The 22,560-nt window shown below is 33.4% G+C and overlaps 1 protein-coding gene across 1 annotated transcript; it reads left to right on the top strand.

Annotated features, from left to right (window-relative positions):
* Nucleotides 1-7,134: 7,134 nt before the first annotated feature.
* LOC134268808 (adhesive plaque matrix protein 2-like) lies at nt 7,135-22,348 on the top strand (the record flags this gene model as incomplete). The annotated part of the gene is made up of 10 exons (XM_062751056.1): nt 7,135-7,269; nt 12,919-12,994; nt 13,628-13,777; nt 14,035-14,148; nt 14,267-14,380; nt 16,900-17,013; nt 17,157-17,270; nt 21,086-21,171; nt 21,329-21,416; nt 22,117-22,348. Coding segments are annotated over exons 1-10 (1,103 nt in total), but the record flags the coding sequence as incomplete, so codon positions are not given.
* Between the last annotated feature and the right edge of the window lie 212 nt (nt 22,349-22,560).

Raw genomic sequence — 22,560 nt, 5'->3', positions numbered from 1 at the left:
GGATTTCCTTTACTCATCCTCCTGTCAAGCGCAGGCGCAGTTATAACTCTTATAACTTTGATCTCACTGGCAATTCTTTGTATCAGGTATGTAAACTTTAGAGGTCGTTTTTTTTTTCTTCAAAGTACACATCAAACACGTTGTCAGTAACACCCCTTATTTCCAGTCAAACATAACGTTAAATTCAATATTTTTTTCCGCTGCAAAATATTGTCATTTTCTCCTTAATCGATAGCGAATCTTTGTAAAACTTCAACTTTAAAAAGAATTGATCTCATATCTTGTCAAAGTGGTTTCTACGAAAATAAAAAAAAATACTCTGCTAAATGTGCATATTTGTATACACAGTTTTCCATTTCAATATTTTAGCATTTGAGTTATTTTAGATACAGTTGATACAAACAAAAATATGAATGCCTGGATTGAAATATTTTTTTTACCTAATTTAGGTGTAAAAAGTGTGACTAATAGATTCCAAAATATTAAGAATTTTAAAACTTTTTTTATGATTTTCAAAACCATCCCTTTTAATTTTTACAAATTTTTATAACTTATAATCCCATGAAAACCTTTTTTGACAAAAATTAAATTTTTTGCGGTTGAACTTATCCATTTTACTTGTACAATTATAAGTTAGGTTGTTAGGCTTTCTCTGTAGCTTGCATAAAAAAATAACAGAGATGTCTAGCTTGACTTAAGCTTCGGAGTCTTTTAGAGCAATCAATTTCAGGCATTTTTATGAATCTTATTTAACATCGCTGAGTGTTTGTATTGTAGTTCATTTTATTTTTTTGTACTAAAGAACACGGCATTCACAGTCATTTTAATTCCCAACAGCAACAAAATGATATAGTTTTCTTCGTACAAATATTAATTTTGCATTTGCTGACACTAATGGAAATTCAAAATTCTTTTATTGTTGATTTCTTTTAGAATAAAGAAGAAAACACGGAGCAACTTGGATTCAAAGCCTGATAATAAAAATATTGACAGAGTGTATGAAATTGAAAAAACAAATGTAACGAATTCTGAAAATAATGGGGAAAGCAAGACAGAAAATAAGAAAGTTTCTTGTGAGCATGTGAAATATGATGAAATGCCAATTGAAGAAGAAAACGAATATGACGTCACAAACTCGAATACTCAAAATGTGTATAATCAACTCCAGCTAAAAGTCGTAAGAAGTAAGGAAAGCGAATGTAACGATTATGACGTCAGCAGTCCAGGTGTTGATAACAATCAGGATATTTATAATCATTTAAGGGAAGATTTTTCAGACCGAAACCAGGAGAATGTGTATGATATGAGTGGTTCGTGTGGCGTTACAAACCAAGATATCTATGATAACTTCTCAAGCAAGACAAGTTGTGATAGCCATTATGACATGTATGGTGTCTGCTAATTAGTTTTTTAATTACTAAGAATGAGAAACAAAGTTGGAAAACAATGTATGAGCACTTTACAGATGTGGTTTGAAAGTTATCAAGTCTATAGTGTCTGATGATTCCTCGAGTGTTTTGCTGACATCTACTGTGTTTTGTAATGTGATAAAAACTTTTTATCAAATATCATAGAGATAACAACTCAAGTCATCTTAACAATACAGTTATAAAATAAATAATTTTAACCGCCATAGATTTTAATTTTCATTCTCTGTTTAACAATAATGCGATTTTAAGTGAAACAAGATGTGTTTGTGAAACATTATGCCCCCGACGGTAACACAATTCTGGAGTAGGACGTAGACTGAAGTGATATACAATAGTTATCGGCTAGGTTAAAGTTGACAACAGATGGACAGACAAACAGACAGACAGGACAAAAACAATATACCCCCGGGATATTTCAATCCGGAGCATAAAAATTACATAGATTAACAAGGATGATTTCAGAAGATAGAATTTTGAATACCATATATTCGAGGGCTGTTCAATAAATAATGTCCTGAACTCTATGACATACAAAACAGATATCATATGACTAAGCTTGACTTTCTCTCATGATTAAATCTTTAATGAATTGATATCAGTTTATGTGACCACTTTTCATCTCATATTTTCATTGTGAGATGCTGAAAAACAAGGGCTATTCGAGACACTGCATTTAAAATGAATGGCATAGAATCATTAAACTAGAGTGAAATTAAACGCTTCATTTAAGCTGTTGAAACACTTGATAAGAATCCCAAAGAAATATTCACTGAAATTTGCAACCAATGCCTGTTTTATAGACACATGAGCAGGTGGATTTCAATGAACAATAATGATATAATGAGCATCAAAAATGGGTGCCGTCCTTGGCGACAAGGACTTAAAACAACCAATGTTCTGTTTGCCAAAATTCAACAAATTATCACTTATAATGTTTGATTGACTTTGTACACATAGCAAAAGACTTTATTCGGTAATAACCAATAATTGTCCCCCAAATAAAACTTTGACAAAGAAATATTTAATTTTGTTCTAAAACAGGGGGATATATGCTGACTTCAAACTGAATATTTGCATAAGCAATTACGTCATATGTTTGAAATGACGTCACGAACACGACGTTAATTTAAAAATTCCATGATTTCTACAGAAAAAAATGTATATATTACGTCGATATTTTGAGTAAAAGTCACCGAGCGCAGGTCTGATCAGGCTTAATATTTTGATATAATATGTAGAATGATAATATCAATGAAATATGTAAATATTGTTCCTGAACAAATCTGCGCTCTATAAATTTAAGAGCTAAAAGTGTTGAAATTTTGTCCATTTTGTCCTCTTTCTTAAAAATGAAATAAAATTGGACATGTTTGGGACGTCATGAAAACAAAAATTGTCAATAAAGTACTTTGAAACTATAATTTATTCTGTTAATTTATATTTCTCGTACAATTTTTAGAATTCAGCATATTTCAAGAATATTTCAAAATTTGACTTTTTTTTGGGGGGGGGTTGGGGGGTGGGGGGTGGGGGCAAAGATATGCAATATACCGCATATAGTTCTTTAACATAGGCATCAATTTGGGGTAGTTTAAACTATTTTAAAAGTACATTTGACAGTAAAAAAAAGCTTAGTACTTAATGGTCATCCTATGTTTTGAAAAATGAGTGAAAACATCATCGTGTAAGAATATCTAAACAATTATGCTAAAAAATCAGAAATGTAGTTATCTACGTTTGTCTGAAATTCAAACAGATAATGAAACTAAAATCCATTGCTTTAGTACCCTCAAAACATTTTTACAATAAGATGCACTTGACAAAGACAGCAAAGGTCTGAAAAAAGCAAAGAATTACATTTATAATTAGAGGACACAGACAGTTTTATGTACAATTTTCTTAAATATTAGTGGTCTTGTTCTAATTCTTATTCTGTAAGGCAGTTCAATTTCTGGATGAGTCTAGAAAGCAATTTTTTGGCAAAAAATCGAAAAGTTTTCGAGCGGAAAGAACTCGAATCAGGAATTCAATACATTAAATTTCTTCATGACAGCGTCCAAACCCACACGCCATGAAGAGTAAAAGAGTTTTTGGGATAAACAGAAAGGTAATATTTTTGTCACACAGTAATATTCTCCAGATCTGTAACCCTTTCACTTTGTTCATTTTCCAAATTTGAAAAAAAAACACCTTTCAGAAAGAAGAAACAAGTACAGGAAATCATAGGATCTGCCATAATCCATTATACGAAGGGCCATACTCAAAGTTCTCAGAAGTACAGAGAGCCGGGCTCATTTACAGAATAGAATGAATTTCGTACATGAATCATACGTTTATATTCTGATGAAAAAATTATTTTAAAACTATCAATATATACTGAAAGGATTAAGAAACGCATATTAAACTTTTGAGTTAAATTAAAACAATTATTTCAAATATGTTTTACACCATTGTTATCATACATTTTAATTCATCTTTAATCAACAAGATACCAAACTTTTGTGTGATTTTGAGTGATAATTCCTGAGATATTGATATCAATATGTCGACACCCCCCCCCCCCCCCCCCCAAATAAAACTAAAAATTCTCATAATCTCCCTTTCGCATCAGTAACAATCTTGATTTTCCTGTGCATTGAGTTCACCAGAGCAGTTATCTTTTTCAGAACATTATTATTCAACCATTCCGACGGTAGTCTTAATGGCTGAGATTAGCTGTATTATTCCAAAGCCAACAAATCCCCCCGCCCAATCGAATGCAAATTTTCGATTTAGGATAGAATGTACAGAACCCAGCAGGTTTGGTACACGTGGATGTTTGTAAAAAAATTCTCGACAAACATAAGCTAAATTTTTCCAGTGTAAACATGCTAAAAAAATCACGCAAACTACGCGTACGTGCCCGTTTTAGAGTAAAATCGACGTAAAGTAGCCAAGCTCACGGCCCAAATTAGAGCAGAGAGTTTCTGTTAATTTATGATGAAAAAAATGAGTATGATTGTCTGCTGTATAAATATCAGTTTCAGTTATAATGCCTTGACTATAACAGAGGTGGCATTATGAAAAGCCCCATCTTGTTGTGACGCTGTTACGCGCCAACGTCGCCGTCATGGTTGGTTGGAAACATTTTAAGTTAACTCTCTGACAACCAAAAAAACTTTTATTTGGTTGAAAAGTTGAAAACAATCTGTACAGCAGCATGTTTTTGCCTTTTTATTCACTCATGCAATATTGAATTTAATTACTAAACCCACAGTAGATTTCGTCAGCCATACCACGATTGCAAGAAATTTATACTGTCTGCAAATATGCAAAAACGATTTCTATAACTCTAATGCATCGTATGGCACTACAAAATTTTATCACAAAATTATCATCATCAACATTCACGTGTTTTTGACTTTTTATCATTTCCCCTACGTGACGCCATACATTTCATGGTTGAGTAGTTTTAACTAGCGATTTTAGTGCAAAGTAACCAAAATACACATCTGACCAATTTTCATATTTTTCGGCCACATAGTCAAAATAATTTCCCATATTATGTTCTTATGCATTTCTTTTTCCTTTCAGTATACATGTAAAGACACTGACAGTGATTTTTTTCGATCCTAATACCACGGTCCGAATTTGTCAGAATCAGAATAATCTGGTACCGCAGCTGAATGTAAACAAACAGGCCAGTCTGGTTCCCTCTGCTGCTTTACCTCGTTTGTGTAGAGAACTACGATAACACTAATTATCAAAAATCATTACGCTAATGAACTATGTTCTTTGACTTAGAACTGAAGTTTTCAAAGTCATTACTACTTATGTTTTATAAAGATATAACTTCGCTTTGTTTTTGTTGCTTTATTTAGCGTTTGTATTATCTCAAAAGCGGTTGAGCAAGAACTATATTTTTACTCGTAACTTTAAAATGGCGACTATGGGGTTGACTTCCTGCCTTGAACAGGATGACATAAGCCGGCAATTGCTCTTTGAGCAATAAGCCCGGCTAAAAATGAGTTCTAAAAACAATCAGAAAATGGATGAAAATGTTTTTGACAAGTGTTTTAATTCACAGATAATATTTAAGTTAAATCATTCAGACTTATTGAAAAACGTCTTTTGCTTCTTTCCGACCACCGAGGACATTATTTCTTGAACAGGTCTCGTATTAGGGTTAGATAGAAAACATTGATTTACGGAAAATCTATTGTGTACAGTGATGTATGACCTATGTTTGATTAAATTCTTATCTTTTGTTTATCAGTATGTAAATTCTAGTCCATTTACTAGAACTTTACAACGGTTTTTACTATGTGGTCATTGGATTCAATCACAATCACAACCAGATTTCAAACCCGTTACGCTATTTATTCTATATATCTTTCATTTCTTTAGACTTTTCTTGTCTTTTTACTTCTTAAAAATTAAACATCTTTATCAACACAAGTTACTTTTCTTTATAATGCCTTTTGTGTTGTTTCGGATATTAGTGAGATCTTAAATAAATGCCTTTGCAGTTAAGCGATCACACAACTTCCATGCGATAACAGGAGTACTGAGGTATCGCTGGAGTTCATCATTAAACATGTTGATCCTGACATTCATATAAAACTACTACTATTTGAATACTTTTGTCCTTTGTACTTGTAGGTAATTTCCAACAGCATCTAGAAGCATTTTAGTTTATTTTTAGACATTTTTTTGTGTACATATATAAATTTTAGTAGCTCAATGACGTTCACAATCTTGGCTTTGTTTTTGCGCGTTGATTATAGAGGCCTATATACTGTACGTATGTAAATGTGGAAAAAGTAGCATGCTCTGTGAAGCATGTTTTATCAAGATGAAATAGCTGTATATTTTTTAGGATCACCGGAAAACATCAAATCTTTGTATATTTATTGGAAAATATGTTAAGTTTTTATCTGGAGAGTTTAACCAGTTTCATGGAAATAACGCGCTCACAACAGAACTTGTCCGCGAACTTTTCCAACAACACTTATGCAGCAAAAATCGGTAGTTTTGGGGGCCTGCGAATTTAGAATATACCTATATATGTAATTCGTTATATACGTATAAAGAATTCGTTAAAGTATGCTTAGCGAATTCGTTAAATCAATTTTTTTTCTTCAAGTATGACTACCAAATCTGTTTAAGGAAGTTGAAAATGTAAAATTTATCTTGGAGTTCAAAAATTTTAGAATGAATTGAGTTTCAGAAATTCATATACTTACAAAACTATTATCAGTTCAATATTCTAAAAATTAAGATCATTAAAAATTCGCTGTAAAAGGTGTTAATTTTGTTATATTTATCTTCTGTGGGACGCAAAATCAGCTCGCTATATCCGTAATTTCGCTATTTCCGAGTTTGTTATTCGTAAAATTTTACAAGAAATTGTTAAGAGTTTTGCCTGAGATTGCAAAGAGCCTTGTTACTCCGCTTTCGTACTAAACGAGTTTTAATGTAGATGACTTACAATTTCTTATATTTTAAAACTTTTAATATATTTATACTTTTTATAGTCACATCATTTACGATCTAAAAAAGTTCCAAAAGAACTATACCTCGTATATGCTGTGTAAAACGTTTAATGGCAACTACCAAACTTCTTTTTTTTATCATTTGTATGTAATCAATTAGAGTAAATCTGACTAACATACGGATTTCTTCAAAATGAAGAGGACAAAAACGTTTTCAGTTTGAAAAAAAGCTGTCAGTCATAAAAAAGATAGCCAATCATTCTCTTTGCCAATATTTTTATGCAAATCAGTTGTCTTTTAATAGAGACACTCCACTAACGTACACAGTCTGCTCTTAAACATCAGCCATAATGCACGCTGGAAAGGTAAGTCAAATACTAAGATATGTTTCATACATGTAATTATTAAAATTTTCTTAAATTCTAATTACAAAATTAGAAACTTTTTTTTTAAAAGGCCTGCGTAATAAATATATAGTTTTGAGTATGTCGAATGAAGGAAAATTGTGGGAAGTAAATCCTATGCTTTAACTTTTTTTAAATTCATTTGAAAAAAACTAACCGGAGGTATGGAAACACAATGTCTGTTAATTTTTTTTTAAAGTGTGTTGTGGTGCAATTTCACCTTGATTGCTTCATTAGAACTTGTAGTCATGATTTATTTTATAATATATTTTTTTAATAAAAAGAATCTTCAAGTTAAACCTTTAATTAAATAAAATCTTTTAAAATGTACTTATCATATAAGAACAGTATAAATAACTCTTTTGAATAAGAAAAATCTGATAAGCACTGTGAGTGTGAATTAATTCATTGATTACTTTAATAATTGACAATTTTTTTCATCTACATGTATTTCAATTTGTCTTTTTATGCACCCGAATCGAAAGATCCGAGGCGTATTATTGTTTTTGTCCTGTCTGTCTGTCTATCGGTCTGTTTGTCTGCAAACTTTAACCTTCGCCATAACTTTTGAACCATGAATGATAGAGACTTTATATTTGGCATGCCTACTCCACTAATGAAGCTCTTTAAAATGACACCAAGATCAATGACCTTGTGACCTTGACTGTGCTGTACCTATATGCTAAAAATAGAGGTTTTTTGCAAACTTTAACCTTTGCCATAACTTTTGAACCATAAAAGATAGAGACTTCATATTTGGTATACATACAACACTTATTAAGCTTTTTTAAAAGACACCATGGTCAAGGACCTTGTGACCTTGACTGTGGCCTATACGCTAAATATAGCTTTTTTGACAGCAAACTTTAACCTTCGCCATAACTTTTGAACGAAGAAAGATAGAGACTTAATATTTGGCATGCATACCCCACTTATAAAGCCCTTTCACACGACACCAAGGTCAATGACCTTGTTACCTTGACTGTGTCTTATATGCTAAAAATAGCTTTTTTGAACCTTCACCATAACTTTTTAACCATGAAAGATAGAGACTTCATATTTGATATGCATACTTCACTAATAAAGATCTTTCAAAAGACACCAAGATCAATGACCTTGTGACATTCACTGTGACCTTTGTGCTAAAATATGTTTTTTAAATTTGTTGCCGCCGGGCGCATAGTGTTTCACAAACACATCTTGTTTAAAAATCTTCTTTGTCGACATTTGTAACATACTTAACGGAACACGGTAGACTTTACTTTACCGGTCCCTAGATCCGCAAGATTCTCGTGCTCATTGTACTATGAAGTAACATTTACACACTATTTAATTCGACTGATTCGGGTTAGTCTTGCACCAGCATGAGAGATTACGGTAAGTCCTTGCACAGGTATTCCACTGACTAGGGTCGTCTGGCGTTCATCCTTGAGTTAAGGGTTACAGTAGTCCTCACACACTATTTGACTGGGTTGGTGTAGCATCTACACGGGAGATTTCGGCTAAACGTCTTAGTCCTCGAATATCATCCGAGAGATAAGGGTTAGTGACTCGTTCTTTTAAATAAATTAAGAAATTCAATTGCTTCTGTAATTTTTGCAAGGTCATAATTCAGTTTCAACGTCATTAATTGCTTTTTTATTCGGAAGAATGGCCAAGTCCGAAAGAAATGACACTAAGCATGCGCCGCACGCGCTTCGTTGAACTTTTTTCTTTTTTTTCTTTTTTGTCGATTTTTTCAATGAATGAACAATATTTATTAATTTCTTCAGAGAACGAGATCAAAAACTTCGTTTAAAACGAAGTTTTGGACTAAACTTTTAACAGTAGAATTCGATTTTCGGGTCAAATGGGCCAAAAACACGCAGTCTCATATACATGTATATATCTCATATATACATGTACTGGAGTCGCCTTCGGCACTATAATTTAGCGCGTTTTTCTGGGGACTTGTAAAGTAAAGTCGTTCCCTGTGAATATTTGAATGTCATTTTCATGTACACTCTCGCGTAAAAATATACACGGAGAAGTGACGTCGCAATGAGGTGTTACAGAGATGTTAATAAAATTGTAATGATAAAGGGCAGCGAGAAATTCAAATATTGAATATATTATAGTGATTTCAAATGTGTAAAATGTAAATAAAAGGAATGTTTTTAATTTAGTGTGTGTATAAATCACAAAAACGTGTTAAGTATGGAAGGATTATCTTAGTTGATATTTTTTTTTATAATGATTAATTTTAAATTTAAAAGAAATGGAGATTTACAATTTCGTACTTATTTTTACAAATTATCCATATTTTTTATGAGAAGTATGAAACTTCATTCAAAGATTAGAATTTCGCACCAGTTTTAAATGTAGGGATCAAAAACGTTAAACTTTTGAAAAATAATTTTTTTTTAAGTTTTGCAAATTATTTATTCAGGGTAAAATCAAAGAAATTTGTAAAGAATTAATTAATTATGTATGGAAACTGTTTAAACTATTTCTGACACCAGCGAGAAAATGACCCTTTAAAGATTAAAATGACAGCTGTGGAAACTTACTGTATCAAATGTAATAAACGATTCTATGAATACGCATATCTTTGCCCTAATAGCCTTAGAACATTTTAAGACATGTAGATATTGTTTTCCTTTAATGAGGATAAAACGGTTTGTATCATTAATGTAAGGTATTGTATAGATATAATTTCATTACTTAAGCTTAAAAGCTTTCAGAAATTAACACTTCAAAGTATAAGGCTGCTTAATATTACCCGTATATATTCGCCTGACAAGAATATTCCTACCAAAACGAAAGTTTTTGCATCAAAAAATGAAAAGGGGTCATTATCCTACGGGGTCATTTTTCTACAATGCGCACGGAGAAAAACGACCCCAAGGCCATAACTTCTACAGAAAAGTGGGTCATTTTTCTACGTAGAATATTGACCAGGGGGTCAAATTTCTACGTAGAAAAATGACCCCGGTCAATATTCTACGGGGGTCACTTTTCGTCGTTACAGCGGACAATGCCTTTCAAGAGTAGTGTTCAGCTATAAAGCTACTGGCGAGCTCCAGAGGGGCAAATTTCTTCTTGAAATATTTTGATACAAATCAAAAACTCAAATGAACAAAAAGTAATTTTTGTTTATATGCTGCGCATTGTATTGCTGCGTACATAAAAAAAACAGCCCAGTCGCGTCGAACATAAGCTAAAGAAATTGCTTAACGATGCCAAGTCTAATTCGAGTGCGCATGACTTTGCGCAGTTTTTTAATTTCATGCAGTCACTTGTGCGAAAGTACACATTCGAAACATATGATTTTAACACAAAATTAACTGTAATCCCTACTGGTCTGAAAATGTGATTTCACGACAATAATTAGGAAAAAACGCTGAAGTCTCTCTAACAATGTCACCATTTTTGGATTTTGATTGCAATGCATGACGCTGTAGAATGACGCATGACTCGCTTGTATGTTCAAAACGTCCATGGATATTATAATAAAACCCGACACAACATCCAAAGAAACATACTAGCAATCTAAATATTGCTATTTTTCACCGAAAAAAAAATCATATGCGCCGATAATTTACCTGCACAGATATGTATTAATACTGTAACATATGGCAATTTTAGAGGTATTGGGCTTTGAAAAATACGCATAGGAAATAATTCCTAGATCAACCTAGATGGTGAACTTTTTTGAAATTTAACAATTTGGTGTCTTTTTACACCAACTTTCAACTACTTGAATGAAAATGAAATCTCTAGGGCAGAAATGCAAAAGATATGGAAAAAAAAAGATAATTTAGCGCTTTTCCAGCAAAGTCCCATTGGTCCAATAGTAAAATTTGACTACTTTTGATATGGCCTCCTAAGAAATCGGGATTGTAAACATTTGATTTTTTAATCTTAAAAAAATTAATTTGATAGTAAAAATTATCAAAAAAATATGGCAGAAATAATTAGACTCGGCCTCGTTAAGTCGGTTTCCGTTTTAAAAATCCTAAAACTTAACAAAATCTACAAAGGTCGGGAGTCGGTGGTCCGAGCGGCTTGGCTGTTGCTCTCCAACTGCCAAATATCCTCACATGATCATTGATATAAAGATACAAAGTAATATTTAAACAATAGAATTAATGAAAGAGTGAAAAATACAAATAGATACACTGTATCAATTAACGGATTAATAAAATAAACATAATGTCATTTAATTGTTCAGATTAAAGTCACGCAAAGCGGCATGACAGGGGAGAAGGTGTTATGTCCTTGGGGTGCATTTCACACGGTGATAGTTGCCTATTCCTCCAAAAGAACACGTCCTCGTGTTCCAAGGTTGCGCACATCTTTGGGGCCTTGCACTTGTCCCCTCTGTGTAAGACCTGGAATCGAGATTAACACGGTCATTGTACCTGGCAAACTTCACATGTCTACCACTTGTATTTATAACGTGTCACATCACTTGTGTGCTTTGAAGGTTGTCTATCTGTTCCGCGAGACTTTTGTCTGTTGTTTCTTGTCGTTGTTTTGAATTATATTAGACATTTGTTTCACTTCCTCTTCCAGTTTAATGACCAATTTGTCGCGTTCTTTCAGCTTTGCTAATAACATTAGATGGCACCTCTCGAAAAATGCTGCTCATGCAGTTTGGTGGTCAGCTTCTTCACATAGAACATTTATTCTGTAGTGCACAGCCTCTATTTCATTCTGAAAGAACTCCTCTTTAAAGTCCGAGTCCTTGATTTTGAAAAGGGAAGTTGTGCAAGGATTAAACGCTTTTCATTAAAGTTCCTTCTCCTTTCTCTGTCGCGTTGAATTTTTCTAGCCGATTTCTTTGATTCTGTTTGTTTTAAGCTTTTCGTCTTCCCTGTAACTTTAATAGCCAAAACCTCACTTCGGCGGTCAAATTTCTGTGTCCTACACATCCGCGCGAAATGTCCATTCCTGCCGCAAATGAAGCACTTGGAAATCCTGGCAGCACAACAAAACCATTTGTTTGTATGTCCACATCTTCTACATATTTGATTTTCGTTATGTACGAAGTACATCGAACGGTATGGTGTAAACAACGCTAGTCCAAACAAGTACTTGAACGAATCCATTTGGGGAGAAATTAGCTCTGCATTCTTTCTGCATTCTGCGTATCAAGCTAAAAAGGTTGATACACTGGATTCTCTCACCAATTGTAAAACAGAGAAATTGCTTAAGTCGATTTCCGTTATACAAATTTATTAAAACTCTTAAAACTTAACAAAATCTACAGGGTCGGGAGTGGGTGGTCAAAGCGGCTTGGCTGTCGCTCTCCAACTACCAAATATTCTCACATGACCATTGATATAAAGATACCAAAGTAATATTTAAACATTAGAATTAATGAAAGAGTGAAAAATACAAATAGATATCAATTAACGGATTAATGAAATAAACATAATGTCAGTTGTTCAGATTAAAGTCACTGAAAGCGGCATGACAGGGGAGAAGGTGTTATGTCCTTTGGGTGCAGTTCACACGGTGATAATATCATGAAGTGTGGTAAATAAAATCTTTTTTAACAATTATTATTTCAGGTTAACGTAAACTATTGATATTTTTTATTGGAAGGTTGTTCTTACTGTTTAGATCCTTATTGTGTTTTTGGTCGGGTATATTGCAAGTCTACAAGCTGAGTCCCTGACAGAAAGATCAAACAACTCTCGTAAGTCATACAAGTCCTCTAAAAGAAAGAGATTGGTTACATGTTTATGTATCATAACAATTTTAACATCGCCTGAAAAATTCAATGTTTATTTCAAACTGCTTTTGTCTGATTCATCAGTAAGTGGCATACAAGTAGTGGTTAGAGCGTTTGTTCTTGAGTCGCGGGTTTGAATCCCAAATGTGGACATCCTTCAGATGAGATAATTATAAGAAACATAGAAGACAATGGTTGAAGAGAATTAAAAGAAATAAGGTTTCCTAAATGCTTTATATATACCAAAGACACGAGAAATAAAACAATGTCAAATTTCGGGACGCCCTGTCCTTTCCTCAGGACAAACAAAAGAGTTTAAAAGTCATAAGAACAAAGGAAAAGGAGAAACAAAAAACAACTAACACTACTACTGAACTACCAAACACTATGTTTTTACAATGTTACATGTTGAATTCGAAAGTTAATTATCATTAGTAAAGAAAGAAATCCGGACCGCTTTGAAATACGTCCGGTCTGCCGGGTGTACTAATATAATATAATATATATATTACGATAGATTTTGATTACAAGTACATGCTTTTTTTCAGGTTTTAGATGTATGACATATATTGTAAAACACCCTATATATTGTTTTAGACACTGACCACAATCCTAACCCATGCCAACATGGTGGGACTTATACACGATTAAAAACATCCAAATCTTCGAGTGAAGAATCCAAGACACCAAGGGGGCCTAAGTTTACATGTACCTGTCCTGAGGGGTTTTATGGGATAGTATGTCAGTGTAAGGCATCTTGTGTTTTAAAAATATTATAAGGCATTTTTTCTCTAATTATTATCGTGTACTTATAAAAATAGGCAAAGTAATATCATCTCAATGCTGAAAATACTAAAAGACGTTGTTTTCAAACCTCGACTTAGATCATAAAACGTAATAAGCTTTATTCTCTCATATATTCAATGTTCGTGAATCATGAGGACTTACCAGAGAGATATAACAATGAATCTTTTTTTTTTAAATAAAGCGTTTCGTTTCTGTAGTTCATGTATGCAAAAAACATGACTGTCAGAAGGGAACGTGTGAGGCAGATAAGACCAGTGTACGTGGTTACAAATGTAACTGTGACGAAGGTTACAAAGGGGAAAATTGTGACGGTAATGTATCTAAAAGTGTAAGCTACATATTCTCTCATATATTCAATGTTCGTAAATCATGAGGTCTTACGAGAGAGATAAAACAATGAATCTTTTAATGTAAGTTTTGTTTCTGTAGTCCAAGTATGCGAAAAACATGATTGTCAGAAGGGAACTTGTGAAGCAGATAAGACCAATGTACGTGGTTACAAATGTAACTGTATGGAAGATTACAAAGGGAAAAATTGTGAAGGTAATTTATCTAAAAGTATAAGCTACATTCTCTCATATATTCAATGTTCGTAAATCATGAGGTCTTACGAGAGATATATATAACAATGAATCTACTTAAGGTATTCAATGATCATATTTTGTACCTAATAAATGAACGGTTCGATATTTATACCCCCAGCTTGAAAAGTGGGAGGGTATACTGTAATCGGTATGTCCGTCCGTCCGTCTGTAAAGGTTTAGGGTACCCATCTCTTATCCGCAACTCCTCTTATACCACTGAGTGAAATTTAATGAAACTTTCATAGAATCTATATTACATATTGCCATGTGCACCTCCTATTTTACTTTTTGATCCTACACATATTTTGGGCTTCCCGGCCACAGCAAAACATGGACTTTGTCATCAGTCATTAACATATGGGAGGCGGGGGTATCATTTAGTGAGCTCATTGCTCACAGTACCTCTAGTTTTAATCATGGTAGTATTTTGAAGATGTTATGAAATAAAAATGCCCCACTAAAGGAATTTACAAAATTTTGATTATTGTCCAATTAATTTCACCTTGAATTTTACAATGAAGTCTATAAGCAGCGCATGTTTTTAGGTCACCTGAGTAACTCAGGTGACCTAATATTGCTATCTGTTTTCGTCCGTCGTCGTCCGTCGTGCGTCGTCCGTCGTGTGTTAAGATTTGAACATTTTCAGCTTTTTCTCTGAAAACCAATTAATCAATTTCAACCAAATTTGGTATACAGCATTTATGGGAGATGGGGAACAAAAATTGTGAATTTATGGTCCCCGCTCCCCTGAGGCCTGAGGGGTGGGGCCAAAACCACCAAAATTATTGCAATCTTTAAAAATCTTCTTCTTTACTCCTTGACAACAAGCAGGCAAACTGTTTGCATGAATGTAATAAGCATTGAATCCTCTACCAAAATTGTGAAACTCAGGGGTCAGTGGTTCTTGTGCTAGGGCGGGGCTATATAGATCATATAGTGAAAATGCATTATTTCTTTGAAAATCTTCTTCTCTGCTCTTGGGTATGAAGTAAACTAACTAAGTACATAGGTATGTTGAGCAAGAGTGCCTCTTCCAAAATTGTGAATTTTATGGCCCCAGGGTCAGGGGTTCTGGTGTTAGGGTGGGGCTCTATTGATCATATAGTGAAAATGCATTTATTCTTTGAAAATCTTCTTCTCTGCTTCTGAGTATTAAATAAACCAGCTAAGCACATAGTTATGATGAGCAAGAGGGCCACTTCCAAAATTGTGAATTTTATGACCCCAGGGTAAGGGGTTCTGGTGTGAGGGCGGGGCTCTATTTACCTTATAGTGAAAATACATTAATTCTTTGAAAATCTTCTCTGCTTCTGGGTATTAAATAAACTAAGTACATAGTTATGATGAGCAAGAGTGCAACTTCCAAAATTGTGAATTTTATGGCCCCAGGGTCAGGGGTTCTGGTGTTAGGGTGGGGCTCTATTGATTATATAGTGAAAATGCATTATTCTTTGAAAATCTTCTTCTCTGCTTCTAGGTATTAAATAAACTAACTAAGTACATAGTTATGATGAGCAAGAGTGCCTCTTCCAAAATTGTTAATTTTATGACCCCAGGGTCAGGGGTTCTGGTATTATGGCGGGTCTCTATTGATTATATAGTGAAAATGCATTAATACTTTGAAAATCTTTTCCTTTGCTCCTGGGTTTTATGCCAATGATCCAGATATATATATATATATATATATATATATATATATATATATATATATATATATATATATGCCCAAAATGGTTATTTTTTATGCCCCCTGGGTCATAGGGGGGTGTATATAGTCTGAAAATAAATTAATGCTTTGAAATCTGCTCTTTAGTATTAATCAACCATTTTATGATAAAATTTGCAAAATTTTGAAATATGTGGCCCCGGCCCAGGGTCAGTGGTTCCTTTTGGGTGAGGTGCACAACTGGTTATAAAGTGGAAGTGCATTTTATCTTTGTTACTCTGATCTACCTCTGGGTAGTAAGTAAATAGAGTAAGCATGCTAGGTTTATGATTATGATAAGCAATGGTGCCTCTTTCAAAATTGTGAATTGTGAATTTCATGGCCTCTGGTTTAAAACACGAACCAAAGTTAATTGTTTGAAAGTTGTTACACAATACTCAGGTCACCTATAAGGCCCGTGGGCCTCTTGTTATAAGATATTGTAAAAAGTAATTTGAATTTCAAACAAATCTCTTGGTGAATATATGCATAAACTCCCTCCTTATTATACTATAAAATAAAATGAATTATTTACCGCAGAAATTTTGAGAAATCAAAAATTTTCTTTTTTTCATCAAGGGCAGACAACTCTTCAAAAACTTTGAATGTGCAAAATGGCCGTCTCCTCACAAGTTATCAGTCTTGTGAATTTGGTTCATATAACTTTTATCGTTATCTAGCAATGTGTTTTAACTAGTTTAAAATTATTTGAAATCGTTCAAAATCCTTTCGATATAAATTGAATACCTTAATTTAAAAGTTTTGTTTTGTAGTCCATGTATGCGATCAACATGTTTGTCAGAAGGGAACGTGTGAGGCAGATAAGACCAGTGCACGTGGTTACAAATGTAACTGTGACGAAGGTTACAAAGGGGAAAATTGTGACGGTAATGTATCTAAAAGTGTAAACTACATATTCTCTCATATATTCAATGTTCGTAAATCATGAGGTCTTACGAGAGAGATATAACTATGAATCTACTTAATTTAATGTTTAATTTTAAAAAAATGTATAATTTTGTTTCTGTAGTCCATGTATGCGATCAACATGACTGTATGAATGGAACGTGTGAGGCAGATAAGACCAGTGCACGTGGTTACAAATGTAACTGTATGGAAGGTTACGAAGGAGAGAATTGTGAAGGTAATTTATCTAAAAGCAGGGTTCTCCACAAGGTGTTTTACCATGGCGGCCCGCCATTGTTAAATTTATGTGCGCCATGGTTAAACGAGATGCGCCATGGTTAAAATCAGCATCCGCCATGATTAAAGAACTATATGCGGTATATTGCATATGTTTGCCCCCACAAAAGTCAAATTTTGAAAACTGAAATGTGCTGAATTCAATAAATTGTACGAGAAATATAAGTTAACAGAAAATATTATAGTTCCAGAGCAGTGTATTCACAATTTCTGTTTTTATGACGTCACAAACTAGTTCGATTTTATATTATTTTTCAGAAAGAGGACAAAATGGACAAAATTTCAACAATTTAAGCTTTAGAATTTATAGAGCGCATGTGTGTTCAGGAACAATATTGACATATTTCATTGATATTATCATTCTACACATTATATCAAAATATTAATCCTGAACACACATGCGCTCGGTGACTTTTATTTAAAATATCGACGAAATATGTACATTTTTCTGCAAAATTCATAAAAAACTGAAATTTACGTCATATTTGTGACGTCATTACGTACATATGACGTCATTACTTATGAAATTATTCAGTGTTTTGAAGTCGGCATATACTCCCCTGTTTAAGGACTTAATTAAATATTACTCCATCAAAGTTTGATTTGGGGGGCAAATGTTGGTTAATACCGCATATAGTTCTTTTAAAGCTAAAATTGTTGAAATTTTGTCCATTTTGTCCTCTTTCTGAAAAAGGATATAAAATCGGACTAGTTTGTGACGTCATAAAAACAAAAATTGTGAATACACTGCTTTGACACTATAATATTTTCTGTTAATTTATATTTCTCATACAATTTATTGAATTCAGCACATTTCAGGAAGTTTTCAAAATTTGACTTTTGTGGGGGCAAATATATACAATATACCGCATATAGTTCTTTATAGAGCGCAAGTTTGTTCAGGAACAATATTGACAAATTTCATTGATATTATCATTCTACACATTATATCAAAATATTGATCCTGAACACACATGCGCTCGGTGACTTTTACTCAAAATATCGACGAAATATGTACATTTTTCTGTAAAATTCATAAAAAAAAAACTGAAATTTACGTCATGTTTGTGACGTCATTACGTACATATGGCGTCATTACTTATGAAAATATTCAGTGCTTTGAAGTCAGCATATACTCCCCTGTTTAAGAACTTAATTAAATATATCTCCATCAAAGTTTGATTTGGGGGGCAAATATTGGTTATTACCGAATAAAGTTCTTTGTGGAAATTCTCAACAAAGATAAAAAAGGTTTTAAAAGAATTTATGATACATACATGTCTCTGTGTATATATACTTCACAAAAGTGTGAATCAAAATTTGCTAAAGAACTGTCCCAAATAAACCCAATTTGATCTCTTTAGATTGATTGATTGATTGTATACTGTTTAACGTCCCTCTCCAGAATATTTCACTGATATGGAGACGTCACCATTGCCGGTGAAGGGCTGCAAATTTAGGCCTATGCTCGGCACTTACGGCCTTTAAGCAGGGAGGGATCTTTATCGTGCCACACCTGCTGTGATACGGGGCCTCGGTTTATACGGTCTCATCCGAAGGACCGCCCCATTTCGTCGCCTTTTACGACAAGCAAGGGGGTACTGAGGACCTATTCTAACCCGGATCCCCAAGGGGCGGTCTCTTTTAGAAGAATGGATATTTGACAAAAACTGGAAAAATAATAAAACTTGATAATGTATAGTTATACTCTTTTCTTCAACAGAAGACACAGCTATCAATCTTATATTGCTACTTATTAAACAATACATATTTCAACAATCAAGAAAAAACTAAAATTTTAGTATAACTATCCAAAGTGTCATTAAATACTTATATATGTGTATTATAATTTTTGAAGAAAAACTGTATAAGGTTAAAAAATGAACTTCATGTGTGTAAAAGAAGATGGAATGACTAGAATCACGTATTTGAAAACATAAACATCTAGATATAATGTCATCTATTTTATCATATTTGTGTAATATGTGTATTCATTTTTTTTGTTTATTCGTGATATTCCAAAACTGTACATTTTTAACTCTCCAAGGCTGGTGTGTCTGTGTATGTGTATGTATGTTTGTGTTTAAAGTCAATGAAAAAATATATTCTTTACCTTTTTAGAAGGCTCACGTGAACTTTTTTGTCTGTCGTCGTCATTGTTGTCGTCGTCGTTGTCGTCGTCATCGTCATAAACTTTTCACATTTTCATTTTCTTCTCAAGAACCACTGGATCAACCAAACTTGCTACAAAGTATCCTTGGGTAAATGGGATTCAATTTTATTCAAATGTAGGGCCACGCTCTCTTCCAAGGGGAGATAATTATGATTTTGTTAAAAATTAATTGCATTCTTAAAAAATATTCTTTTCAATAACCACTAGTCCAGGAAAGATGAAACTCATGTTTAATCATGCTCAGGTAGTGTACATTCAAATTTGTTCAAATCATGACCCCCAGGGGTAGGGTGGGGCCATAATGGCCGATCCAAATTTTACATAGGAATATACAGGAAAAATCCTAAAAAATCTTCTCAAGATCCATAGGGACAGGAAAGATGAAACTTATGTTAAATCATCCTCAGGTAGTGTACATTCAAGTTTGTTCAAATCTTGACCCCTGGGGGTAGGGTGGGGTTTTACATAGGAATATAAAGGTAAAATCTATAAAAAAAAATATTCTTCTCAAGAGCCACGGGACAGGAAAGATCAAACTCATATTGAATCATCTTCAGATAGTAAACATTTGAGTTTGTTCAAATCATGACCCCGGGGTTAGGGTGGGACCACAGTGGCCGATCAAAGTTTTACATAGGAATATACATGTAAAGGGAAATCTATAAAAACTTTATTCTAAAGTACTGCAAAGCCATGATTAGTGATATATATATATACATATATATGAAAGCATCCTCAGGTAGTGTACATATCATAACCCCCATGGATAGGTTGGGGCCATAATGGGGATCCAAGTTTTACATTAAAATATATCTTAAAAAATCATCTTCTAAAGAATAGCAAAGCCATGATAAGTGATATTTATGTTGAAGCATCCTCAGGTAGTGTAGAATTAAATTTGTTCAAATCATAACCCCCAATGGTAGGGAAGGGTCTCAATGGTAAATCAGAGTTTTACATACAAAAATAAAGGGAAAAATCCCAATAACAGAAAAGCTATGTATAGTCATATTGACTTGTAAGCATCCTCATGTATTGAAGATTTAAATTTGTTCAAATCCTGAGTACCCTTTTGGGTAGGTAGGGAAACAATGGAAAGTGAAATTCAAATTATTACAAAGTAATATTATATATACAAACAAAATGTTAAAAAAAAAAATTTAAATGTTTTTCTCAAGAACTTTCTCAATAAGTTATATGCAGTACTTATTGATATAGAGGCATTCTCAAGTAGTATTAGAATTCAAGCCCCCTCCCTCTCCCACCCTCTAAGTAAATTTTTCAATTCTTATCTGATTTGTGCTTTTTCCTAGCTCGGTTGAGCGATGTGGCCCCTGGGCCTCTTGTTGTTTTAGCTATACAATGATAAGTGAAATTCTTTATTAGCAGAACTAATGTGGAGATTTATGAAGGTCTGACAATCACAAACTATCAGTTAAGCTAGTGTTGGGTTATGTTGATGACTGATGATCTATACCTGTAGATCACTGAACTAACTCGGGTTATACAGTGATTAATGACATTTTCATAAATCAGTAGAACAAGATATTATTACTATGTTTATTTATTTTATTATCTTTCAGTTCGGAGTTGTACTCACCCCTGGATAAAACACGACAATTACTGCTTCTTCTTCAGTGATAACCAAGTCAGCTGGACAAAGGCATCGGTTCGAATCCTTTTTCAGATCACTTTTACAAGTTTTAAAAGAATGGTTATTTATTATAAACAGAAGAATTGAAATAGATATATCTTAAAATAACATTTTGTCTACCATGTTTAGACCAATAATGTATTAAATAATTCAATTAACCATTTACTCACAGGAAATATGCCGTTCATTTGACTCATTTCTGGCTGAACCGATCACACAAGACATCAACAGTTTTATCGTTTCAAAGATAAGTGTCACGAGTGAGTAAATTGTTTAAAATCTTTTTACTGTTAATGAAAACTATAGATAAATATTGATGAAGTATATTGTAAAAAGATAAGCAACTATATATATAAATGCACTAAAAATTAACGGAGTGGATCCAGGTCGGGGAGAGGAAAGATGGACATGACGTCCTAGTTAGCAGTTTCCATAAACTACTGTATTCACGAATACTAATCGTCGCCAATCAAATATTTTGAATTTTATATGTAGACAATGTTTCCTCAGTCGGAAGAAATAATCTTTGCAGTTTAATTTCAAACTGACAAATCGCCAATAAAAGATGGCGCGAATGAAAGTTAGATTACAGTATCTTTAATAATTATTAGTATGTTGGAACAGGGGAGAGGCGGGGACAGAAGTGGTGTGACCACCCAAAAAACCTTGCTTATATATATATTTTTTAAAATGATTCAAGCTACTAAAATTATTTCTTATAGGCCCAATTCATACTTTTAAAGAACAGCTAATCAAAAATTAAATAAAGATGAACTGACTTCACTTCCACATCTCGTACAATTCAGTTTAGGTTAATTTTACAATTTACAACCGTGGGTAAAGTTAGCAAGAATTTGAGTGGGTTAATTTAAGTCTGTTTATATACATCATTTGTATTAACTCTTACATGTCTTATGGACTATCGCATTAGAATCTGTCAGATCAAACATTGTTTTTCAGATCCAAATCTTATAAAAGTATATTGGCTGGGTGGTTCCGACATGAAGGAGGAGGGGAAGTTTGTATGGCCGTCCCAGGGGAAGCCTTTCTCCTTCACATTCTGGATCCCCGGGGACCCAAACAACGGTAACGGGGAAGGTGAGGAGGACTGTGTACTGGCCAACTGGAATGGGGACGGACGCTGGGCAGACTACTTTTGTGACAGGCAGTTGTATTACATCTGTCAGAAATAGTAAGTTTTAGCTGGTCCATACTATAAAACAACAATCAATATAAAGAAAAAGAAGAGAAATGTGGAGAGAGGATTGTGCAGTGCTGTTTTTATCGAACTTTAACAAGAACTATGTACCCATGATTTCACATAATGGGTTATAGTGAACAAATTCGATTTACAAAGGCACTCACAAGAATAAAAATTTAAATAATTGTTCTATTTCTCTTGAT

This window comes from Saccostrea cucullata, unplaced genomic scaffold, assembly GCF_032062105.1.
Source record: "Saccostrea cucullata isolate Sc308-1 unplaced genomic scaffold, CSIRO_AGI_Scuc_v1 ctg9022, whole genome shotgun sequence".
Classification (NCBI taxonomy): domain Eukaryota; kingdom Metazoa; phylum Mollusca; class Bivalvia; order Ostreida; family Ostreidae; genus Saccostrea; species Saccostrea cuccullata.
This window is presented reverse-complemented; position numbering and strand designations above follow the sequence as displayed.